Raw genomic sequence first — 23,738 nt, 5'->3', positions numbered from 1 at the left:
CGCCCGCACTGGGCATGCGCGGCGGCTCCCCTCCGGGCAGTGGCGCCTTCCCGCATGCGCACTGGCGGCCGCCCCTCAGGCGGCGGAAGGAAGGCGGAAGGCGCCCCCCTGCGGCGGCGGCGCGATGGAGCTGGAGGCGGCGCGGCGGGCGGTGCTGGCCGCCGTGCGGGGCACGTGCGCCGCCGACCTGCCCCGCCTGCTGCACTGGATGCGCAACACCAGTAAGCGCGGCCCGGCCCGGCTCGGTGCCGCCGTCCGGCAGCTGGCGGGGTCCCGCGGGCAGGCCCCGATGGCGGGAGGAGGCCCAGTGGGGGCAGAGGGCCCGAGCCGTGCCCCGGGCTGGGCGAGCCGCCCTCGGCGCTGCGGCCTGGCTGCCCCCCTCCGGTGCCGGGCCAGCGGCGGGCCTGCGAGGTGGCGGGGGGATATGGCGGGACGTCCTCGGGCTGAGGGGAGCCGTGTCCGGGCTTGGGCGCTCCGCTCTCCGCGCCGGCGTTTGGCTCTGCCGGTGGCACGAAGGCTGACAGGGCCCGCCGAGGCGGGTACCGGCCGGCAGCCCCCCTGCCCGAGGCCGGCCATTACGGAGCCGCTTGGCCGGGGCGAGGGGGGCTGCCCGGGCGCGGGGGAGCCGGCGGCGCAGCCGGCGTGGGTTGCGGTGTCGGGGAGGCAGGGCAGCCCGCCTGATGCCGCCCGCTCTCCCCGACTCCGAGCAGGGTTTGCCGTGGCTGAAGCTGTCCGTTTCCCGGCCGCCGCAGCCGGCGGGCTGTCGCGTCGGCCTGAACCGGAGCTGATGGCGCGCCAAGGGTTGCGAATTTCGCGGCAGAGGTACAGGCTGAGGTACAGGTGTTTCTGCCGGCTGTGCTCCAGACCGGCGCTCCCGGCAGAAGAGCAGGACAGACGGGAGGGGGGTAACCTCTTAAACTCTCCAGCGTGGAACGTTGGAGGTCGCACGGAGGCACTCTGCTCCTGGCATCTCTCCGGATTTTTAGGTGTTAGTCTTGTCTTGTACAACTTCACACATCATCATAGAAAGTAGTGGTTTGAGCTAATTTGCAAACACTGCTTTCCCCACTTAGTGCCGTCTTACCTTAACATCACTTTCTGTTTACTTTCTTGTTTGTGCCTCGGTATAATTTCATCAACATGCAATCAAGCGTCTCATGACAAATGAAGAAAGGAAATGTGGGTCAGTGCACAAGCTGTTAATTTGCAACTGACCAAAAAGATAACACGGAGACTCTGAACACAGGCAGTGCACTAAAGCTGTGGGCACATAGTGCCATTCTGAATAAACTGACTAAACGCTGCTTGGTCTGTGGGTATATTTGCATTTGGCTATTGCAGATATGAATCTTGGAAGACCCTCCAAATACTTTGGTCCAGTTTCAAGCAGCCAGTAAATGTGTGTCCTGTTTATTAATCATTGCCTGCTGAGAGGGTAAACCCACTGCCTGATGATCGTGCATTGGGTGGGAAAAAATTGTCATACAATACATTACTTCCCCAGCTCATGCCCTGTTGTTCCAGGGTTATTCTCATTCAGGTCTTTTGCTCTAGCATCTCCACTTTAGGGTGGAAACATCTTCGTAAGCAAACACATAGGGACTTGCACAGAGGCCATGACACCTAGGAGTTGTCCAGCTGTCCAGGTACTTAGAACTGCAGACTCATGGTGTCTCTGTGGTTTGCAGCTCCCATGGCCACTCAGATGGAGAGAGGCAGGAAAGATCCTTCTCTGGCTGAGCAGGCCCTCTGCTGGCATTGCAGGAAAGGAACCAGCTGGGAACGCAGGCTTGCCCTCCTCGGTGGGCACGCAGCCTTCCCGCCCCAACGGATTTTTCACTAGGAAAGACATCACCAGATGTTTCAGAGCATCTGCGAGTCAGCCTTTACAATTAGAGCAGAGATGGGACTCCCCAAGGCTTGGAGGCTGAAGTTCGATGGATGTAGTTAGTGTTAATTGTAACTAAGCATTCTTATTTTCACTGTGTGTATGTATGTACACGTGTAGATACACATGTGTGTATAGATGTAATGATAGAGCGATCTGCTATAAGCAATATTTCATCCCTTCCTTTTTGAGTCCTTGTCTGGATGCAGTAGCGTGCTCTGCTTGCTAAACGGTGCTTGGGTTACTGTAAATAATCTTCTTAGAAGTGGTTTTCTTCCATCCAATATGCTCTAATTTAAAAATCTCATTGAATTTCATATGCAATCATTCATAGTGCTTGTTCACTTAACGTAAATCATTACAGCTCCTTCTACACTATGTTAGTTTGTGTGGTGTGCATATATGGCTTTCTCAGCTTACTGACTCCTTCACAAGTCCAGTAATGCACATGGGAACTTACTAGTAAAACTTGAAAATGCTTAAGTGTTTCAGTTAGAAAACACCTACTTACTGTTTTCTCCACTTTGATTCTGTGACCGTGCTTTACCTCTACCATAGGAATTTTTAGCCAGTGGCATAGTTTATGTAGACTTGCAAAAATCCTCTGTCAATGAATAACTTAAAATTTTTCTTTTTATGCTGCAGCTTCCAAAAATTCTCATAGATGGATAGTTTCTGTGAAAGACAAGTACACTATGGTTCCTAGCCTTTATTAGATTATGATCTTTCAGATATTTTTCTCTGAATTTTAACGATCTAGAGCCATGCATAGGTCTTTCAGTGAAACGAAATATATTTTCTTGCTTCGTGTTAACTCTTTGTAGTTAAGATGCAAACTAAAGTGTAGATCAGGTTCCAAATTTTGAACTGTTTTGTGCTTGGTACATCTGAGCAATCTGCGTCCTACTATTTTTATATTGTGTTCGTCAATGCTGATTGCTGCTGCTTCACTATGTACATCATCTTAAAACTAACATAATTAGCTTTGTAGTTGCCATTCAGTGGCTTTTTAGCTCATATGCTACAGATCAGAGGACAGAAGTTGTGCTTTGGGCATCTGGGTCTTTGGCATTTCCTTACAGTTTGTGATTGTATTTTGCCAAGTCTTGGTGCAGTATAAAGCTATAGGTAACTCTTTTGTTCCCAGATTTGTCATTTGGGACATGTGTGATTTAGGCTAATTTTATTTCCCAGATTGCCACATTTGCGGAGAAATTTAGAGCCTGTAGAATTTGGTCTCATGCTACTGCTTGTAGAAGTTACCAGTTTCTGAATCTGTTGATTATGATGTTTTAAGTTAAAGTATTAATGTTTGCCTGATTTTTGTGCTTTCTTGAGGTGCTGCAGTCTCCCTCTCTAACGTACATATATGTGTACATGTAGCTGTATGGCAGAGGAGAGAGAATTAGAAAGCTTTGTACCTATCTGTAAGAACTTTTCATTGTTACCTGATTAAGACATCTTTGATTGCCTCTTCGGGCCATTAACCTGTTCATGTTTTTCCACTCTCCTTTTTCTGAATGGCTGTGTCCTTCTGGTTTATCTCCAGTTTTCTTTTTCTCCACCCTGAGCCAAGTACAGGACTGGACTAAAAGAGAGATATCTCTTTCTTACACTAGTTTTCTTTTCCTGCAGCATTGAACAATAAGTAAGCAGAGGCATTTGTACAGCAGGTCACATTCCTTTACCCTTTTTGCAATTTCCCTGGAGTTGCAAATATTTTGGGTGATGTCCCGAACACAACACTCTTGATGACACTTCTTTGTACTGTTTCTCTGAGCTGTTTCTGTAGCTGCATACTGACAGGAACTTTTACTATGTTGGTTTTCCCCTCAGAATGTTGCATTTGAGTAATTATACTGCCCATTGTAACACCTAGATAATGCTGTAGTAACTAATACTGGTTGGACAGAGGATAGTGAGGAGCTGGTACCTAAGGTTCTGCTGCTGCACCCTGAATACTGCCAAGGAATTTGGGGTTCTGTCTGCACAGAGAGAAAACAGTGTTACAGGAGATGCTAAAAAAGTTACTAGATCCCTGTAGCACACACAAATAAAAGCCTAGTCTTTGCAATACTATGGAAGAAATATTAGTAGGAAAGAAACTAGTAGGATAGTAGTGCAATACCAGTAGGAAAGAAACAAGCCTCTGATGAGCAAAAGAAAAAAAAGTTGTAGGGATGGGTAGATAATATTCTGAATGAAAAAAAACTCTTTAAGCAAACAAGGATAGGATAAATGGAAACAAAAATGGCATCCTCACAGACAAGTTGTTTTTCTGTGGTGTGTGGGTTTCCACCCCACCACCTACTGCCATCCTATTCCTGTTTCTGTCAAGATGTTGAGCTTGTAGTTCCAGCTGAGGAGGACTGGGCATGATTCCACTGTTAGCTATAGGCCCTCATGCTTCTCTCTCAAGTGTACATGCAGCCTTAGATTAAACCCTGCATAAAGTGGCTGCCCTTTAGGATTAGTGTTGTTGCAAAGACAGCCTTATTTATTAATTTAACTTGGTTGGTGTTTTCTGACTCGCATGCTCTATGCACAGAATGCTACTGAGAAACTTTTCCATGGAAGAGCCAAATTACTTTATAGTGAAGCAAGTTATCTTATCTAAAGTAAAGACTCTTAAGTATGTGGAACTGAGTGAACATTGAACAGCTTCTCACTCTAATGATTTCTGACTAATCTTCCTTAGCAATTACGGGAATGTAAGTATGCAAGATGCTATTAATTTTCTTCTTTGTATGAATAAAAAAAACAGTCATGCTTTTTTTTTTTGGGTATTGCGAATTTTAGAAATTCCAAATCTTTACGTATGATGGAAGAAGACGTTACTGTTTTAAGGCAGCTGCTTAGCAACACTGCTTTGCTGTTTCGCAACCAGCCAGCTCTTCCCACACACTGCAGTGAAATGTACGTCATTTCACGGTGACTTGCATTCCTGCTTTTCGTTTTAGTTAGTCTTAGATCTCAAAGAAAATGAAATAATAAGAGTTGGAAAGAATAACAGGAACCTTTGGTGTCTTAACTGAACTTTTTTATAATAGGATGATTAATGCTTTAATATCCTTCTGCAATAACCATGGTTCCAGAAGTTCTGGCTAAGAAAACTTGGGTGAAGCCCAAGAGCTAATTCAAACCACTTGGGGAAACCCCCCTGAAGATCCCCTCCCAGTTGGGTCCCAGCATTTGATGTATAGCTTCTATAGAAATGTGTGCATTTATATAGGGCATATTCCCTCACCCTCCTCCACTGCCCTAACTCTTAAGAATTTTCAGTAGCAGGAGAGGATGCATTTGTTAAGAATGGGTGCCAGAGCGGGTAAGCAGTGAAAGCAGAATTGATCAAGCTATCTCTATACATGAACAAAGGAATCGGAGGAAGTAAATACAAGAATCCTAATTTCAAGTTTGAAGTTGAAGTCACCAAACCTCTCGATTTACTGGCAACTGCTGAACGCTTTTGCCGTACTTAGAGCTTTAATGTAGATTACAAAAGCCTGTTTCTTAGTTCATGTCAGTGATGAAGCACAGATAAGGTGATATAAAGACTTTTTTTTGTTTTTTCATGTACTGTTGCGGGGTTTAAGATTAAAAAAATAATTTTTTCAGCAGGGCTAAAACTGACTGTTCTAATACTAGCTTTTACATTTTTTTTTTCAGGTGTGTAATAGTAAAATAAAACGATCTTACAATTTTTTTTCCATTCTATGCATTTCATTAGAAACATTTAAATATAAAGCTAAGAATTCAAAGAGATGTACTGGTCTGAAGTGCCAATTGTTCATACAGTGATGTATTACTCAAAACAACCATTGAATAATAAACCGCTGCAAATCCTCTAAGGGTAAAAAACATAATTAAGTACAAATTAATTTTTTTCTTGTGGATTCACTTGTACTGGGAGCAAACTAGCTTTTTAAGAGATTGGTGTAGGATTTAGTCTTGTGACTTCAAAGTTGAGGGCGGTCAGTGCTGCAAGTTCGGGCCTTTAACAGGCAGCGAGGGAGGGGGATCTGACGAAATTAACTTAACTGGACCATGGTAGACGTGCTGCTTTTGTACCGTGTTCTGTGTACGGAGAAGAAACTTAGGAACAGACCAAGTTTGTCCAGCTTTTTTCTATTATGCATTATATATTTCTGTTATGTATTCAATTATGTATTATTGTGTTCCCAGACCTGGTAGTTAAAATTATCAGATGATGATTTTCACAAGACAAGAATAGTAAATAGTATAAGAAAAAACTCTTTTACAGGAAGTGGTCTTTAATGCTTCTTTTCAGTACTACTGTCACTGCAGGTGGAACTGGAATGGAATGAGTCTCTTTGAAAGGATGAAAACGTGGGTTTCTGCAATGTAACAAGTATAGTATGTATTTTTTTTGTGTGTATGAAAAAGCAATTTAGTACAAGGCTTCCTATCCAAATTGTTAGAAGTGATTTATCCAAGTAAAATATCCTTTCAGAAGAGCATTGCAGAACCACATTAACTGTAATGCATTTCTTTGTTAAAATTATGCCATACCAAAAATCTTTTCCACTTCTCTGTTGGGATGTTACCTGTAATTTTATGAATGACCAACTTTGGGAATTGGCATTAATTTCCTTTGTTGTGACAAATGGTACTGTTGCGAGAGAGGTCTCAAGAATATTAAATACTTCTGAGTTAAGACACTGAAACTTCATAATGGTGGGGAAAACTAGTGATTGTAAAATAGGTATGTGACTAACCTTGTTTAAAATTTAACTTTGAAGCCTCTTTCAGTTTATGAATGTAAAAGACTTAAAGAACTAATAAAATAAGCTCTGGTTATGTTTCTGTTGGAAAAAAACTGGTTACTTTCTACCAATAGCTAAGTAAGGATGGAAATAGTATTTAGAGTTCCTGAAGAAGTTGGTATACTGAGGTCACAGATAGCATCTCAAATTGTTTAGCCAAAAAAGGAGATAGTTTCATATCTCTAAAACATTACTTCCTCCTTGACCTGTTTGTTTGGTATCATTAAAACACACTGAATGATGAAATTAACCTTGTATTAACTAATATTGATGTTAATATTTGCTTTTTACTTCTGTGAGTCTGAATATATGTCTAGAAAAGTGTAAGATGCTTGCTGTTATGGTTGCCTTTGCTAAATCCTCTTCTTTCCATGTGACATGTAATCTTCTGTTGTAATTTGGAAATCATACATTGCTTGTCTTCAGTCATGTATTTCGCAGTGTCAGGATGTTTAGATGTTGGTGTAGCGGTGCTCTCTGTCTGGTGTGAGGCTTTGTGGTGTTTTCTTAGTTTGTGTTACATTTGCCGTAGAAAGGCTGAGGAGCACCAGGGTGTTAATTACGCTTTTTGCAATGTGTTAATTAAATTTTATAAATGCATGTTCAGTAGATCCGGTGAAACCGGTTTTTGAAGTAAAATACAAACACTGTGCACTCAGACTTCCTCCATAAACAAATGATTGTGATTCATCTTGCAGTATTTCATGAACTGTAGGGTTCTTTCCTGGTTAGTTGTCTGTTCAATGAACACAGGGGTTGGCTTGCACACTCTCCATTTTATATATATAACAGGGACTGAAATGGTATCAAAAATAGTTTTCTATTTTTGTTTCTTCTTTGAAGATCCTTTGTAAGGTGATACTGAGATTCTCAAGAGCGAGCAATTTGTTAAACACAAGGGTGGAGTTGATAAAACTGCACGGGTCTGAGGCAGAAATGCGTATTTTCATATTTGGCACCTGTGTTCCATACTTGATGGCAATCTATAAATATTTACATACTGCAAAAGTAAATGAGTTATTGTGTTGGCTGTTACTGTTTCTTGCTTTCACAGGAATGAGGCGACTCTCAGCGTCTGAGTTCAGTCCCAGGCTACACGCAGGCGCAGAGCGTCGCTTCCACAGCTTCTGCTGTCCCCTCGGAAGGAGTCTGTTCAAACCTCCTTCTCTTTTTCTGTTCCTGCATGCTTATGCTTTACAGTATTAACTGGTAGTTGGGAAGGAGCATTTTCATTTGTCATTTATTTTTCAATATCAGTGTTTTCGTTTGAGCAGCGTACGTTTTGTAAGATTTTCCTTAGGACCTGTTTCATGCAGAGCATCCACAAGAGCTCTTCTGTGTCGTACTTGGTTTCATCAGAAAAGCTCAGAGGGCCCCATGTGAGATGGTCAGTGTTGTGACAAGTGGTGTACAAATGAGAGTCAAGGCAGGGAAGGGGTATTCTGGATTTGAGGAAGATGGGTGTGCTACCTGTCTCCCATGGAAAGTGTCCATTTCTCTACTGCAGGGCTGGGCACCACTAATGCTGGCCAGAAAAGGTCACCCAGGCCATGGGGGAGCAGATCCTATTGACGCACCAGCTCTGGGAGAAAGCGAGCCAAAGTTCTGCATTTGCAGTGTGATGTGGCTGGCCTGGTGGTCTATGAACACTTCCTGCATTTCATTAAATGCTATATATGAATTTGATACTCTTAACAGGCAGTGTAACAGCTGGATGAGCTCTCTTGCATAGTAATAGTATTGTTTTAAAGCATGTGCCAGATGTAGGGGCTTATTGCCCACAGGCACTGGTCTGTACAGCTGCTAATATCAGCTTTCTACCCTCTCATTCTGTCTGTAGCACAGTTTTTCTCCCCACTTCTTCAGATGTTACCCACCTCAGCAAACTCTGGCTGCTTTGCACTCTGAGGGCCTGTCGTGGTGCTGATGGTCCCAGTTAAGCAACAGCTAAATCTGTCCACCTTCTCTTCCCATAATCTCTGGGTTTACTTCTGTGCTGTGTCACATCCATAGAAATCTTCCCTGAGCTGATCAGAAAGGTCACTCACTGCCTCTGGGATGTTCATAACAAATCTACAAGTTGCTGGATGGACCATGAGATTAACAGGAGATGGGTGCTCATTAGAGGTTTCAAATTAAAATGCTGATGAGCTGGAGCTGCTGCATTGCACCTGTTGTGTTGTTCCTGCTGCTGCTGTTGCAGCTGCCGCCCCTGTCCCTCCTGTGTTCCTCAGTGCAGAGGCTGCATCTCTGTAGGAGCTGAGGTTCTCTTAACTGGGAGCTCTTTGGAACAGCAAGTTGTCTTCCTGTCATACAACAACTGCCAATGGCATTGTGCCCATCAGGGCCTTGGAGCGTTACGGCTATGCATTAAATAAATAATAAACCAAATATATGTTAAAGTTTCTGAAGCTTGCTGTGGGGGATTCGGGATTATCTGTTGGAGTCAGTTTTGGGACATGTTGCAAGAACCCTTTAATTTACATTTAATTTACATTGCCCCATCCCTGGAAGTGTTCAAGGCCAGGCTGGATGGGGCTTTGAGCAACCTGCTCTAGTGGGAGGTGTCCCTGCCCACGGCAGGGAGGTTGGAACTCGATGATCTTTAAGGTCCCTTCCAACTCTAACCGTTCTATGATTCTATACACTCTAAGAACAGGGTGTCTTGCACTAATGAATGAGGGTTTCTTTAATCATATTTTTCTCACTACAGCGCTTACCTAAAAAGCATTTCAGAAGCATTTCATAGTTAATAGTTTAGCTGGTCTCTGTTTCTTATACTAGCCTTAAAATCTCTGACTGTTTCTAGCATTGCCTGTGTTCCACTGGAAAGATTAAGTATATTAGCATAGAGAAACTTGTAGCATGTCGTAATAGATTTATTTTGAACCTCTTTGCCATCAAGCTTGTCTATACTAATTTTCCCACCTGGGACAGCAAGGCTAACAAACGTTAACTGTTTTTTAACACTTCTAAAAGCTGACAGATCTTCTTTTGGTGAGTGATATATTTGAAAAACACACTCCCTGCCCAATATAGTAGCAGTCTAAAGAGAACAAGAAACAAACCAGAAGGGATAGGGAAGAGACAACAAACATGACTATTTTTAGAAAAGAATCAATGGGTTTGGTATATTTTTCAGGATTAGGTTTGTGGTTATTTTTTGTTGTGTGGTTTTTGTTTCTTTTGCAGGTATGTAGTTTTGACCTGAGATGTACCTTTGTTTAGAACCAGCTCAGTGCCCTCCGAGCTGTAAGATGTCCAAACAAAAAGGAATTTCATCTAGTCCTCCATTTGAGGAAAATGTAACAGAAAAGGAACAGAGCACAGGCATAGAGCAGATCTCATGCTGAATGTCAGTTAGGACAGAAAAAATGCAGGAAAAGGTTGGATAAGTGGATCTTGTTTCTTCTAGAAAAGAAGACTGATGGGACACATGATAAGTCTTTAAAGAAGTAAAAAGTTGCTGTAAACAGGGGAAGCACAAACTTTTCTGTTTCCATTGCAAGTGGGAAAGAGAGTACCGAGTTTAAATTGTGGCACAGGAAATCTAGATCAATTATTAAGAAAAGTATTCCTTTCTAATCTAAGTGTAGTCAAACACTTGAATAGATTTCTATTCAAAAGGGGGGTTGTGGAGTCTCCAACATTAACGGTCTTTTTTAATAGAACAGATTTAATACAGTAGTGACACTTACTATTGATTCAGCCATTGAAGAAGAAAGGATTGGTGACTACCCAAGGTTCCCTCAATCTTTTTTTCTAGATGTCTTAAAAAAATAAAAGTGTTAAAGTAATGCAACGATATGCTGGAAAAATAACAAGAATTTACAGTGTGGCTTTGCAAAAACATACTGTTTTACATCCATTCCTATTTTCTTTCACCTTTGAAATATTTTGATAGTTTTAAGGTGTGTAAAATGTATTGTAAGTTGAACTGTTGAACTGTGCATTATCCCTGATTTTTTTGTAAACCACTTTATTAGAAAGATGGTATGTATAAAAAGAAACTTGTATAAAAAAAAAAAAGCCTGCATTCAGGCAACTATGAGTTTTGTCATTTCTCCAATAGTTCAAAAACATCTTTGATGTTTTTATATCTTAAGCTGAAACAGTATCACTTTGGTGGCAGCCCAGACCATCATATGTGAGTTATAAGTTTATAAATATGAAAATAATTTGAGATTTCAAAAAAGCGCTATGTTTATTTTAAGTGGCAAAGTTATTACAATCCAAATCTGTCATTGGCTGGAAAAGCTAACAAAGGCTGAAAAATGCATTTCAAATAAAAACCTTATCCATCTGGTATTGTTTATGTCTCACAACTGTATTGTACTGGTCATCACTCAGTCCACATGATCTGCATATGATTGTTCAGGGTTTTTTGTTTGTCTTGATTTATAGATGACTTTGATGAGCTTGTGGTGAGTAACAATGATGTTGTGCTCAAAAATATCGCTGAAGATTTGCGGAATCATTTACCCATCGAGGCAATGTTTAATTCGGAACATCAAGCTGTTCAGAAAGTAAGCTAATTGTTATGGTCTCGTTTTGCTGAACCATATAATTTATTTGGGGACTGACTATGCTGACTTTAGTTTTAGTTGTAGTTCATAACAGAGAATGAACACTGGATTGAGGTATAGGAAATCTCAGTTTGGTTCTCAGGTCTGTTGCTGCATCATTGTGTGACCCCAAGAAAGTTGTTTCATAGTTCTTAATACTTTGATCATAAGTTATTTGGCATAGTTTTCATTCTGTGTGGTATGGCACCTGTCACAGTGTTTCTTTAATGCTAGCTCCATAACAGACTCTAACAGCCCCCTTAAAGAAAATAGAAATACAGGGCCAGTGTTTTGCTGTTGCCATAATGTGGGCAGCCCAGAAATGATTTCCAGCTCTTTTCAGATTCTGATGGCTCAGAAAGAGGTGGGCTGTGAGTCCCGTGGGAGGGGAGAGCACCTTTTCTACTTGAGCTGTCAGTATAGGTGGAAAGTTAATGCATTTCCCAGAAAAGTAGTGTGTGGCTCTTAAACAGGAAAAGTTGATTGGCCACATGCAGCAAGCCTGGGAGAGGGAGGAAAGAGGAGTAGGAGGATGAAGATTATACCCCTTGAAATGATGAGAAGGCAAGCATCCCAACTGGTATGCTTTTGATTGAAAATGACACCCGTGTTAATCAGGGGTGTTTCTAGATTGAAGCATAAGGCATGAAGATGAAAATATTCAGACAGTTGAAGTTGAAAAGCAAAATTGCCCCTTCTTCTAAATTTAAGTTACGTTTTCATCATTAAAGTGGCAGAGAAAAAGCTTCCTTTACCCTGTACCTCCTTTATAGCCAGGCAAGCACTAAGGAGACAAAATTCACAGCAGGTCTCCTACTCGTACTGTTGAAACCAGCTTGCTTTCCTTTGTCAGCTTCCACTTACTGGTTATTCAGTGGACTTTGATCCAGTTTGCGTGCAGGTTTACTGTTGTTTGATTTTGATTTGTAACTTTTGAGTAGGGAAAAACTTGGATCTCAGGGATTTTGGGAGAGGTAGGAGGGTGGGACAATGAACTGTGTAACAACGTAAGTGAAAATAAGAGACTTGGTTATGCCTTTCTTAGGCTTTGTTCCTCTTCTCAGATACACCAGCATCCACTGCCCATGATTCATGTTGATGCATTCCTTTATGATGATGATTTTGTTGATTCATTGTGTGAGGAGGGGAAAATGAGTAGGAGCTATTGCACAGAATGTGGCTCATACAAGACTGCATCTTTAGGTAAGTGCTCTTTTGGAAACATGAAAAACAAATTCAGTTTAACTGAACTGGTTTGTGCGGTGACTCAGCCGGACAACACAACATCGAGCTGGTGGAGGACTTTGTCCAGACTGGTGTAGTGCACAGGCCAGATTTCCCGTAACCAATGGAAGGAGACTCCTATACATGTAAGTTGAATTAATTTGCAGTGTATGCATGACCCTAGTTGCCCACAAAAACTGACCAGGGAAGAGGCAGGGCTATATACCACTGAGAAGCAAGATGCAAGAGAAGACAATACTGTAGGAGTCCGTGCAGTAGCTTCAGTCTCCTCTCAGGCTGAAAAGCCCTAGGAAGCCCCATCTGTCCTAACGCTTGTGTGTGGTACAGATCAGTGCTGTTTCCAGTATAGCACAGGCATTGAAGGGGGAATGGTTTATATGGAGAACATTCCGTTCCTTAAAACCTTGGAGTTGGAATTCAAGCTCTTAATAAAAAGTTTGGCATTAATTGTGTTGAGCCTTAGGTACCATGTTTCCTTTTTCACTTAAACGATTTCAAGTTACTGGTCTTTGTATTCTTTAATATGTGTCACTGTGCAGAAAAAGGTAATTCAGTTTCATGAAGGATTTCAAAATTCTCCATGTAAGGGAAGGAATCCTCAGACTCGTGACAGACTCCTTGGCAGGCTACCTCCAATCTGCAAACCCTGGTTTTCCAGGGTCCCCAACGCTAGTTCAGGCAGGAAACCATACAGGTTTTCAGTGATGATAACTCTTCAGATTAGTATTTCATTGGTTAATAACACGGTAGCTAGTACTGCCCACCCAACACCTTTGTTCTGTTCTTATTTCCCAGAGTTTATTTCGCATTCCTTTTCCCTCATGGAACTGAAGTTTCTTTATCACCATGTACTGCCTGACCTGACAGGAAAGGTAGTGGTTGACGTTGGCTCCAGGCTTGGTGCAGTGCTATTTGCGGTAACTTCCAGCACAGGAATTCATATTTTATTACTGTTGCAAACGTTTTCCCTCTTCTCTGACTGCCTACTCTCGTTACTCCATCTTGGACGGGTCGTTCTGAGAGGCACCTCTGGTCTGACTCTCTGAACAGTATAAGGTGCTGTTTACTAGCCATTTAAGTTCTTGTTCTGTTCCTCACAAGAGGGAATACAAAAGATCTTGCTTTTGGAGAGGAAAAGTCTGTTGTCCAACAGAGTAGCATATTGCTGTCACACAAGCTGCTCTTTCGCTAGTTCCTGCTCTCTCTCTCCTTCGTAAGTAAGTTTGTCCTCTATGTCTTGACCATGTCTATATATAGATTAGTTATGTTGAATTCCTTTATGAAGCTGACAAACTGTTAAATTATACAAAGGAAGACTTTGATATTAATTTGTCTCCAAAAACATATTGTCCTGCTCTGCATTTTAAAATGCACATAAAATACTTCATCGAGAAACTTGAGTGCAATTTTGATTGCTTTTGGCATGGCTGGTGCAACATATGGCCAACAGCAATGCAAAACACACATTACAACTTTCTTACAAAAGTCAATGGCTGTTTAGGGCTCAATCTTGGAAACGCTTGAGCATGTTATTTTACTCATCTGAATAATCTAATTTTGGGACTACTCAAATGAGGAAAGTTACTCCCATTTGTAAATATTTGCAGCATTGGGTCCTTAAATGGTAACACTTCTGCTAGCCTGAATTTGTTTTAAAGTACTTAAATGCTTGTATTGTTATAGTAGAAGATAGTCTCAAGATAAAGCAGGGAAAACTTTTTAAAAAAGATTTCTCCTTTTTAGTCATATTCTTGGCTTGTATTGATTGGAGGAGAGGTGACTTCACCTTCACAGGTTGCTTTTCTACTCTCTCAGCTGAATGGTTTCAGAAAACTTTAATAATTAGGTTTTAGTACATAGATACCTCAGATAGTCTGTATCTTTAGCATTGTTTGTTTGCCTTTGCCATTGTTGGCAAAGTGTAATTATGGTGTTCGGTGGAGACAATTGCACTGAACGCACTGTCTTCATTAGGACTCTTTAGGCTTAAGTATTTGTCGTTTTTTTTTCCTAACATCTCCAACAACTTCCCAAAATCTCAGTCCGAAACCAAACCATTATTTTGGGCTTATTATTAAGAGATAATTTATCTTTTTTCATATGTACCTGTATGAAGCACCTGTGAAAATGGCAATAATACAATACTTAGAGGTGCTGACAAAGACTCTGTGCCAAAATATCCCATTATAATACTGGTACACTGTCCTCCATTTTCACTCACTTTGACTATGTGTATGTCTCATAGTTTGTTTGTTGTTTTTTTTCTTGCTATTTTCTTCTTCCATTCTCCCAAGAAACAAAAACCTGCAGAGTCTTTTCCTTTCACACTATTTTTGTAACTTGGTTTATACTGCTTTTTTCCTTCTTAGACAATTTTTCATCTCTTTTGCAATTGAAGTGAAGTTGGAGCTTTCCTTTTCTTTTTATTATTTTGATGAGTCATTTTGGATCTCTTATTAAAATTTGTGAGATGTAAGTGGGAATTGCCAAATCAGGGGCTTAGCTCTGAAAAACGTCACGTGCACTGAAAGCCATTTCTCAGCTTGCTGTTTTAAAATGCTTTCTTAATCTTAACCTATGTTTTATTTTTTCCATTTTAATTGAAATTTCTGAACTTGTTTTAAAGGCATCACAGTTACTAAATTTCCTTTTCCTAATGTAGGGTTATCTTTATAGCTCAGCATCCCAACTGTATGGAGTAGAAATGAATGCAGACTTTTGCCAGTTGCAAGAAATGATGGTTACAAAATACCAGTTCATTGACAGAATAAAGGTAACTAAATATACAGTTTAGCGTATATAATTTTAACCACTGTGTACTAGATATCCTGTTTATGTGAGTGGCTGGCAAATCAGCATTCTGAGAAGTTTCTGCTTTTGCTTGTTTTGGTCCTAAACAAAGGCTTTGCATTAGGGGGAAAAAAAAATCTCGTAGCAGAGAGGAAGAGGGAAATTATCAAATATGATAACGTGTGTTTAATCATTTAGCCTTTTTCCTGAATGGACTTACCTACTGGCTTATGCAAAGCAGATATATCTTAGCTGTTTCTCCCAGTGAAGTCAATGACATTATCGCCATTAACTCTCGTGAAACTGAGTGTATAAAGAGTTTCTGTCATGAACAACAAAACTAAATGTCTGTATTTCATTAACCTTAGCAGAAAGATGTTTGTAGGGTTTGCAGATTTTCATCTAAGAACATCTGAAGGACTTACGGCTATTGGTATTTCCTTTCTTGGAATGTCAGTGCATAGGTACCTTCCACAAACAAAATGGGTTTCAAACAATGTGCTATCATTATGGAAACGTTTTCCCTAGTCCCATTATGGAAATAACTACTACTATTTTAATTAGAAACATTTTTATTTTTTTTTCCTTTCTGGGGAATACCAGTTATTTTGTTACCAGCAAAAGTTGGTAAGTAGAATATGCTGGGTAGAATACTGACTTCAGTCCTGTGTTGTATGTATGTGCTCTTGAATGGAGTCACACAAACTGCTGGGTGTAGTAATTTCTTGGGAATTAAAATAACCAATTTTAAACTGGAAAGAAATAATAAACATAAAATGTTTAATACAGGGTAAGTAGTATCATTGGGTTGCCCGGTTCAGTCCCGGTTGCTGCCAGTTTATCCATAACCTTTGGTTTTTGCATATGTTTTGGGTTCATAACACCTTATTGTGATGACACTGAAAGTGCAGTTAGGAATTCTGTCAAGTTACTTCAGTGGAGCTGGAGATCTATATGCATGCTTTTCAGCCTTGTATATTCTTTATTACAAGCTTTTTTGTTTTTTCTTCACACCTTGTAATTCTGCTGAAGTAGTCATTTTAGAGCATAAAAATAAGAAGATAATATGTTTTCAAAGCAGTGCCCGGGGACTTAGCTATTTGAGTCTTATTAGATGCTAATTTAGTCATGTGACTCGTGTTATCACACTGCTTTGAACATTTCAATCTTAGATTTTTTTATTTCACCCCCAAAAGGATCCTCTCGAGAGATACATACCAGCTTGAAAAATAGTCAGAATCCAGTTGCTGATAATTTATGACGCAAATTTGAAAAACTTTTAAGAGACCCATCTTAAATAACAATTGTTTTTTCAGGGCATTCTGAATTTTTATTAGAGTACGTTCCCAAAGGACAGCAGGGTGAAATTGTATCTTTAGTGACTAAATCTCTGAGTGAACCTTTTGTTTCTTTCTACATTTGGTTTGTTAAAGTACGTAGAAAGTTGCTCAGCATCTTTTGCCATTTGTGCAAACACTTGGATGCTGGGAGGAAAGTAAACAGTTCAGCAGATCTTATGAAATTTGAGATCTCAATTCAGAAATTGCCTGTAATCATGAAAGGCTTGGTGCATGTTCCATTGGGCAACAGGGCTGTTTTAAAATCAGTTGCTGCCCCCTCTCTTGTGCCAGCACACAGCCAGGTGGGTCAGGGAGCTGGTCCAGCTGAAAAAGAATTGAGCCAAAAAGATGTTTTGGCTGGAGCAATACCTGGCTCTGGCTCATGGTGCAGCCACACGTGCTAATGTGGTCCAGCATTCACCAGTAGGAATGAGGGTGTGTTTGGGGAGGATGGGGTGCTTAGGTCGCTTTAGGCAGCACGGCCACCTACTCTGTAAATGCAGGCTAATTTTAAGTTAAGGTTTAAGTGTTATTCAAGTCAAGGAAACATCAACACATGTTCAAAAGTTTCCCAGTAGTTTGCTTACATCTTTCTGAATTGAGGCTTAAAATACTAGGACTGCCATTAGTAGGGCATTAAGAAAGTATGCTAATTAGGATTTCTTGTGTTGTAAGAAGTCCACTGGTGGAACAGTCCACCAGTCACTCGTGTTTGGATTAAAGGACTGCTGCTCAGGGGTTTTGTACAGAAATTCTGTGGATTTATTATTTTTTCCCCCTGAAAAGAAGAGAGTAAAGTGTCTGTTTAGCCTCAGGAACAGTGATCCAAATGCCTCTTACAGTCTAGGTAGATCCGGGTTCCAATACGTGAGTTCTGGCAGATGTAGCAGCGGCATGTTTTGCCCCTAGCTGTATGTCCTGCCCCACTGCAGGAGGCTGTTGCCTGTGTAACAGGGCAGCAGGCAAGCCTCTGTACATAATACCTCTGCCACCCCAGTTTATGGTCTTTCATTTTAACCTACAGTTAGCGGTGCCTTTATGCAGAGGACATGAGTTGACAGCCAGGACCTACTGTACTTAGGACTGCTGCTGGTGGCCTGACTGGTCTGTCTTCTTCCTCTGCTGCCTGAATGCTTGAACAGCTTCTTAATCAGCTCCTGTATTGCTACAGTTTACAGTGCACTGTTTTAAGATAAATCATCATCAATCTTAATGGTCCAAAAAGCTCTAACTTTCATGAACTAGTGGATAAATAGTTCAGATGTCCACACACTAGAGGTGAAAGTAGGAATTTGACCGGTCATTCTGACAACTGAACTGTCCCTGTTTCTCAATATGATAGAGCCTTCAAATACTAACCTGCCCTTCCTGGGTAAGGTGAAAGAACACAGTGCTTCCTTTACACTTATTACAGGCAGTGGTGAACAATTTGGCATGGTAATGTCTTTAAGGAGATAAAGCTGTTTGTTTTACTGATTTGGAGCACTTGCAGAGAACCCGTGGAATATAGCTCTCAAAGACGAAATGCTGTGATGCCTTTTTTTTTAGGAACTGTAGAGTTTTCCTTCTGTTATTACTGATAATGAAATATTTGGCTATAATTGCACTTGCTATAATGCATTCTGGTAGCATGAACCAGCGTCATAAACTGTGGCAACTCGACGTCTTTTCTTCGCTTGAACCCTTACAAGTTGCAGGGGTGGTAGTATCTGTTTCCTCTGTCAATCAGAACAGCATGCTTTGTGTGTTTGTTAGGAGGAGGAATACATAATTTACCCTTCCAACAAGTATTGATGTATTGTTAAGTGGGCAAAACGTTTTTCAACAGATAAATGTTTTAATCTTCCATACTTTTCTGTCAGAATTAAGAATTCCTTTTTACATCTGTCCAATATTGAAAGGATTTGACAAAATGTGAAATGTTGAATCCATCAGGTTAGTATACTTCCAGTACAGCCTAGTAGTAGGTCACACAGGAAAGAAAAGAAGTTGTTCAGATTTTCTGTCCGTTTCCAACATACAGGGATGCATTTTCAAAAAAATTTGTGGAATGCAAGTAATATTCAGATTCGCTTTCTTTCCCTTATCTCTTCAAAAGATGTTCCAATTTGTTTCCCCTCAGATTTAGGATGTGATGTATTTCTCCGTGTTTAAGAGGAAATCAAACACATCTTGTCAGAGTGTTAATGAGCATCCGTATTCTCCTGTCACTATAATCTCACCTGTTTGAAAGTGACACGATGTGCTAATATCCTTTTTGGTGGGTGAAGATAAATGACATCAAACCAGCTCCTGTGATGACTGGAGAGGCAGTTGTTTAGTAAAGCAAAGCACTTGCTGTCCTCCAGTGCCACTGAGCATCCTGCCTTTCCAGCATTTCCAGTCCCAATATATGTCGTGAGAATGCAGCTGTCAAACCTGGGTCTTTAGTGTCTTTTCTAGCTATAATCCTTTAGTAACCCACTGAGCCTGTGAGATGCCATTTAATATCCTCAAAAAAGCTTTAGCCAGCTTAGCTCCTTTCCTGAAATCAATGAGCATTTGTGATAAAATATAGGTAAGTGAAATGTAGCAGCCATCACATGCGTCATCTCCTCTTTTACAGCACACACAGTTTTAGACCGAAAGGTGTAGTTTATTTCACTTAACGTAATGAATCGACTATTTTAATTAGATGAGATAAATCTGATTTTTATTTTTTCATTTTATAAAGCCTATTCTGGTTATTTACTTCAGTTTTAGCTACTGTGAAGCCAGTGAAATACCCAGTTTTGTCACTGGTTCAAAATGGTGGTAGCAGATGCTGTATTAGGTTGACAGGCTTCATGGCTACTTGAAGGCTGTATTTGTCTCTTAAATTAATTTATGCCTTGTGAAATTTTTCTCCTTCAGGTGATTCACGCAGACATCTGTACTGAGGCTTCACTTCTTCAGAAAGCTGATGTTGTTGTAATGAATAATGTCTTTGAATATTTTCTTGACAGACAGGAACAGGCCAGGTAAGCTATGTGTCCAAACAAGTCATCTATTTCTTTGGCAATGTGTGTGTAACCTTGTGAGTTATGGAAAACCTTAAGGTTGTGCTTTTTGAAGTCACATACATAAATTACATAAGGAAATTGTTTTAAACTGCCTACACTTAATTGTTTTACTTAACTGCTAAGGTGTTACGGCAGTTGTTTGTTGTTAAACCCACTAAACACTGCTGCTTTGTTTACCCAAACCTTGCCCTGAATCCTTGCACTGATTTGTTAAAATAGTATCTTGCTGTTAAATGATCTGAAATTATTATATCAGCATAAAGCTAAATCTTCAGAAAAAAGACAGGTCACTGACTTGTGGATGTCAGAGCTTTAATACAGATGCACTGCGAAACGTGGTTATTAAAGATATTTCTAATATATCTTCATAAGGATGTGGTAGCAAACAAACGTGTGGCTAAGGTTCTTCTCTTTCAGGTACGAGACACGGATGAGCTTTTGCTAATCCAGCAGTATCGGTTTAAAACTTAAATAACTTTACCGTTCAAAGTTACTGTGCCTTTAGAACAGGCAGTCAAAAAGAAAGCGTGCCTTTGTCTCCACCATCCCAGGCAATTGCCTGACATTGGCGAGCAATTTCAGCTAAAGGCTTGTCCTGCTGTCCTTGATACCAGGTGGTAATGTCAACCAGAGAGGCAGAGTGGATGGGTGAAGGGTAGTGGGTGTTTAAAATCACCAGGAGATTTGTTTCCAGGCACATGACTCATTTGATTCTTCAGGAACTCAGGGATAGTGGTTTAATGTTGCATTAGTACCATGAAGACAAATGACATTTGAAGAATGCTGGAAATTAAATTCTTTTTAGTCTGAATTGCCGTGCTGTGAGAAATGATCGGACTTGCAAAATCGGCAAAAAAGGAATGCTGGGGGCTATATTTAAATACTGTGATTGCTAATGTCTTAAGTATTTTGTCACGACTGCAAAGTATGTATGTAAAGAGTAGCTTGTTGTTAAGCTTAATAAAACGGTGCTCAGAGACTGGATTTTCTTCAAAACCAAAAGTTTAAAGGGACGAAATGTCAATGTTTAATCCTAATCCAAAGTGAAGATGTTGACAGTACAAAATGGCATGCATGTATGTATCAGAGTTAAAAAGTTACAAAATCTAACATTGTAAGACCATATATTTCCTCCATTTTTAATACGAAGCTTGATTTTGTTCATACAAAGATACTTAGATATTAATAGTGACTGATAAGCACGTATAGCAAGTCTTTAAGCTTAGTCTGCCTCTGGCCACTAAACTCTAAAAGTGTTAGATTCATTTTATATCAAATGTGGGTTTTTTTTCTAAAAATTGGTGACCTACTTTTAAATATGTTTCAGAGCTTGGGAATTTATTGCTTGTAATGTAAGGAAAAGAGGGTCCTTATTAGTGACAGTTCCAAGCCTTAAAGAATCACTCTCAAAGCTCCAGGTAAGTTCCCTCAGCCGGTTTTAGCCAACACATTTTGTCACTTTCTGTGAAAGTGGCAGTTCTGTAGTTTGGGGTAGCTGCTTGGGAGTGTTTCTATGAGGAAGGATATGTAATTTTGTGCATAGATTAAAAGATGTAGGACTCTCGATTCTATTTCCAGGTTGACCACCAACACATCTTCCTGTACTTGGATTGTCCCCACCGGTAAAATGGAAATGAATCATTGTATTATCATGTGTATTATTAACAATACCTTAGCTGTGAGGTTAAAAAAAACCCACAAAACATTATCAAAGCCATATTATGATGTAAGTTTTGTTATCCGTTTCTATCAGACTTCTTCAAGGTAGAGGGGCAGAACCTCAGAAGTACAGACATATTTATAAACTTCTGAAGGCAAAACCTTGAAATGTTTTCTCTGTTTAGCTTTATGTTCACACATGGCCTTGAAACACGACAAACTGTTTTTTAAGGCAGTGGAAGAAGGGGACGTATTAAAGAAGGACCATCCCTGAGGATACCTGTGTCTTCTGACCTGTTGTCAGCATAGAAAATGACTCATAATATGGCAGTATGAGCTGTTAGAAGTACAGATTAGGGAGAGATGTGGTCTCCCAACGAGCCAAGTGATTGCCATCAGGCGTCTTTGATCAGTGACTTAGCTTTAAATTGCGGTTGGCAACAAACATGACAACCTTGCAACTTCCAAAGATGTTGAACACCCTGTGCTGCTGTTCCCTGAGTAGTAACCACTTCCGATGGACCGGCCTCTGCTCTGTGTCCATCTGCCGTAGGTCACCGATAGATTATAGTTGTTAAAGTGTATGATGCATAAACAAATCATGTGGGCTGCCTTTAGTTAGGAAACAAAACACTGATCATACCTGACAAAGTTATTTACAAAGTGGCTTGCCCGCCTCAGTAGTCTGCTTTAGAGAAACAGAATTGCTTGTTGCCTGTATGCTGATGGTTGAAATAGATCCTCAGCCCCAGGAGCAGTGATAGTGTCATTTGCCCTTTTCTTGGAGCAGGCAGAAGTTACAGAGCAGCTGAGAAGCCTTTAGTAGCCTTAATACAATACTCTCTGGGTGTAAAACAAGAAAGTACCTATCGTTCTTCCATGGTACAGTTGGCTGCTCCTTCAACACTTCTGTCAGAGTGTTGTCCTCTGATCAGGACACTGAAGCTTATACAAATGCATAGAGAGAAGCAGTTGTAACATGCTAGCAAAATATCTAGACTATTGACTGAGATAATTTTTAACAGTTAACTTTATTCTCTCCTATTTAAGTTAAATGGCATTTCCAGAAATGAATTTATTGTTGCTGCATAATTTGGAATGTCTAATCTCTCTTATTATATCTTGCCTTCTTAATGTTGTGCTGACCTTGGAACTCCTGTTACATTTCTCAACATTGTACTAATTTAAGGGTCTGTTTTCATTGTTTCAGACAGATATTCAGCTCAACCAATGGGTCGAAGAGATGCAGCTCGATTATGATGTGTATATGGAAAAGGATGTTGACAGAGAAGCACTTGAACAAATACATTTATACAAGATTCTGTAGTACCTGGAAAAATTTACTAGTATCCTTGTAATAACATATATTTTGGGTCTAAAATGAATTTGGATTGATTTGTGTGAATAAATCAGGTCAAAATTCTTACTGTGATTCATCTGAATCATATCTGTAGTTTATAATGAAAAAGTGTCTTTTGAAACAGGTTTTCTTACGGAGACACTCTGTCTCAACAGAGTCTATTGACTTTTAACTAGGAGATATCCTTATGGTTTAATTTTTGCAGAAATATTAAAAAGAGTGGCTACATACTGATGCAAAAGGAATTTTTGTTCACTAGCATTGTGATCTGCTAATTTTTGCTAAATATATAAAACCTAAGAATAGCGAATCATTGTTAATGTGAATGATAAGAATGCATTTAGCGTAATGTTACTTAAAAGCTGCAGTACATTAGAGTTTGCTGTTTTGTTTCGGTACAGACCATTTATTATTATCAGTAATAATATTTATTATTAGCAGTATTATCTTTAATGTTCCTTCTGTGGAATTTGTAGGTTTTCTTTCCAGGATCTTCTCAATAACCAGAGCATCTACTGGCATCAGTTGTGAGAAGCAAGTCCTTCCATTTAGTCAGTTGGCCTTAAGGTGGCTATTAATGTAAAATACCGAAAGACACCAAGGAGCCGTTGAGAATTAATACAGCAAGTCTGGGACAACAGGACTCTGTTCCACTTCCTGCACTTCTGTTGGGGATGGTAGGAAGTGTAATAAGGGGTTAAGAAGCTGAAAATTCTGAACAGGTGTCACGGCTTAGCAGAGGCTTGGTGGTGGCGTAAAACATTGGAAATTCGTAACAGAGCCTCCTCAGAGAGAAAAGATCCACATACGCCCACCACATTTATATTTAGGTTTTACGTTCTAAGGATGTGAAGCTTTTAGTCAGCTGAAGAATGTTTCAGTTTTTAGCAAACATTAACAATCCAAGTGCAAATATATTAACTTCAGGAGTTTCGGACTAAGTGGGCTGTGAATTTAGAAGCATTGTTAGTGTCTAAAAGTTTGCTACACAACTTGCATCTAGTGCAAATGAGAAAACTTTACATTGGATTTCAGTCTTCAAATTATTTATAGGTCAGTGAACTTG

General features: G+C 40.2%; 1 protein-coding gene across 1 annotated transcript; it reads left to right on the top strand.

Annotated features, from left to right (window-relative positions):
- The first annotated feature begins 124 nt into the window (after positions 1–124).
- Positions 125–22,909, top strand: LOC141465858 (uncharacterized). The gene is made up of 8 exons (XM_074149530.1): positions 125–221; positions 11,077–11,198; positions 12,302–12,440; positions 13,278–13,399; positions 15,145–15,255; positions 19,505–19,611; positions 20,981–21,071; positions 22,523–22,909. Exons 1-8 carry the CDS (start codon positions 125–127, stop codon positions 22,637–22,639), a joined length of 906 nt encoding a protein of 301 aa, XP_074005631.1. The 3' UTR covers positions 22,640–22,909.
- The last annotated feature ends 829 nt before the right edge of the window (positions 22,910–23,738 follow it).

The sequence above is a fragment of the Numenius arquata genome, chromosome 6 (assembly GCF_964106895.1).
Source record: "Numenius arquata chromosome 6, bNumArq3.hap1.1, whole genome shotgun sequence".
Classification (NCBI taxonomy): domain Eukaryota; kingdom Metazoa; phylum Chordata; class Aves; order Charadriiformes; family Scolopacidae; genus Numenius; species Numenius arquata.
The sequence above is the reverse complement of the archived record's forward strand: the minus strand, read 5'-3'. Positions and strand labels throughout refer to the sequence as shown.

Bases quoted from the DNA above. Each gene is read 5' to 3' on its own strand.
- LOC141465858 (XM_074149530.1), top strand. From the start codon at position 125: ATGGAGCTGGAGGCGGCGCGGCGGGCGGTGCTGGCCGCCGTGCGGGGC. The intron at 222-11,076 runs GTAAGCGCGGCC...CTTGATTTATAG, and splicing joins GCACTGGATGCGCAACACCA to ATGACTTTGATGAGCTTGTG. The intron at 21,072-22,522 runs GTAAGTTCCCTC...TCATTGTTTCAG, and splicing joins AATCACTCTCAAAGCTCCAG to ACAGATATTCAGCTCAACCA.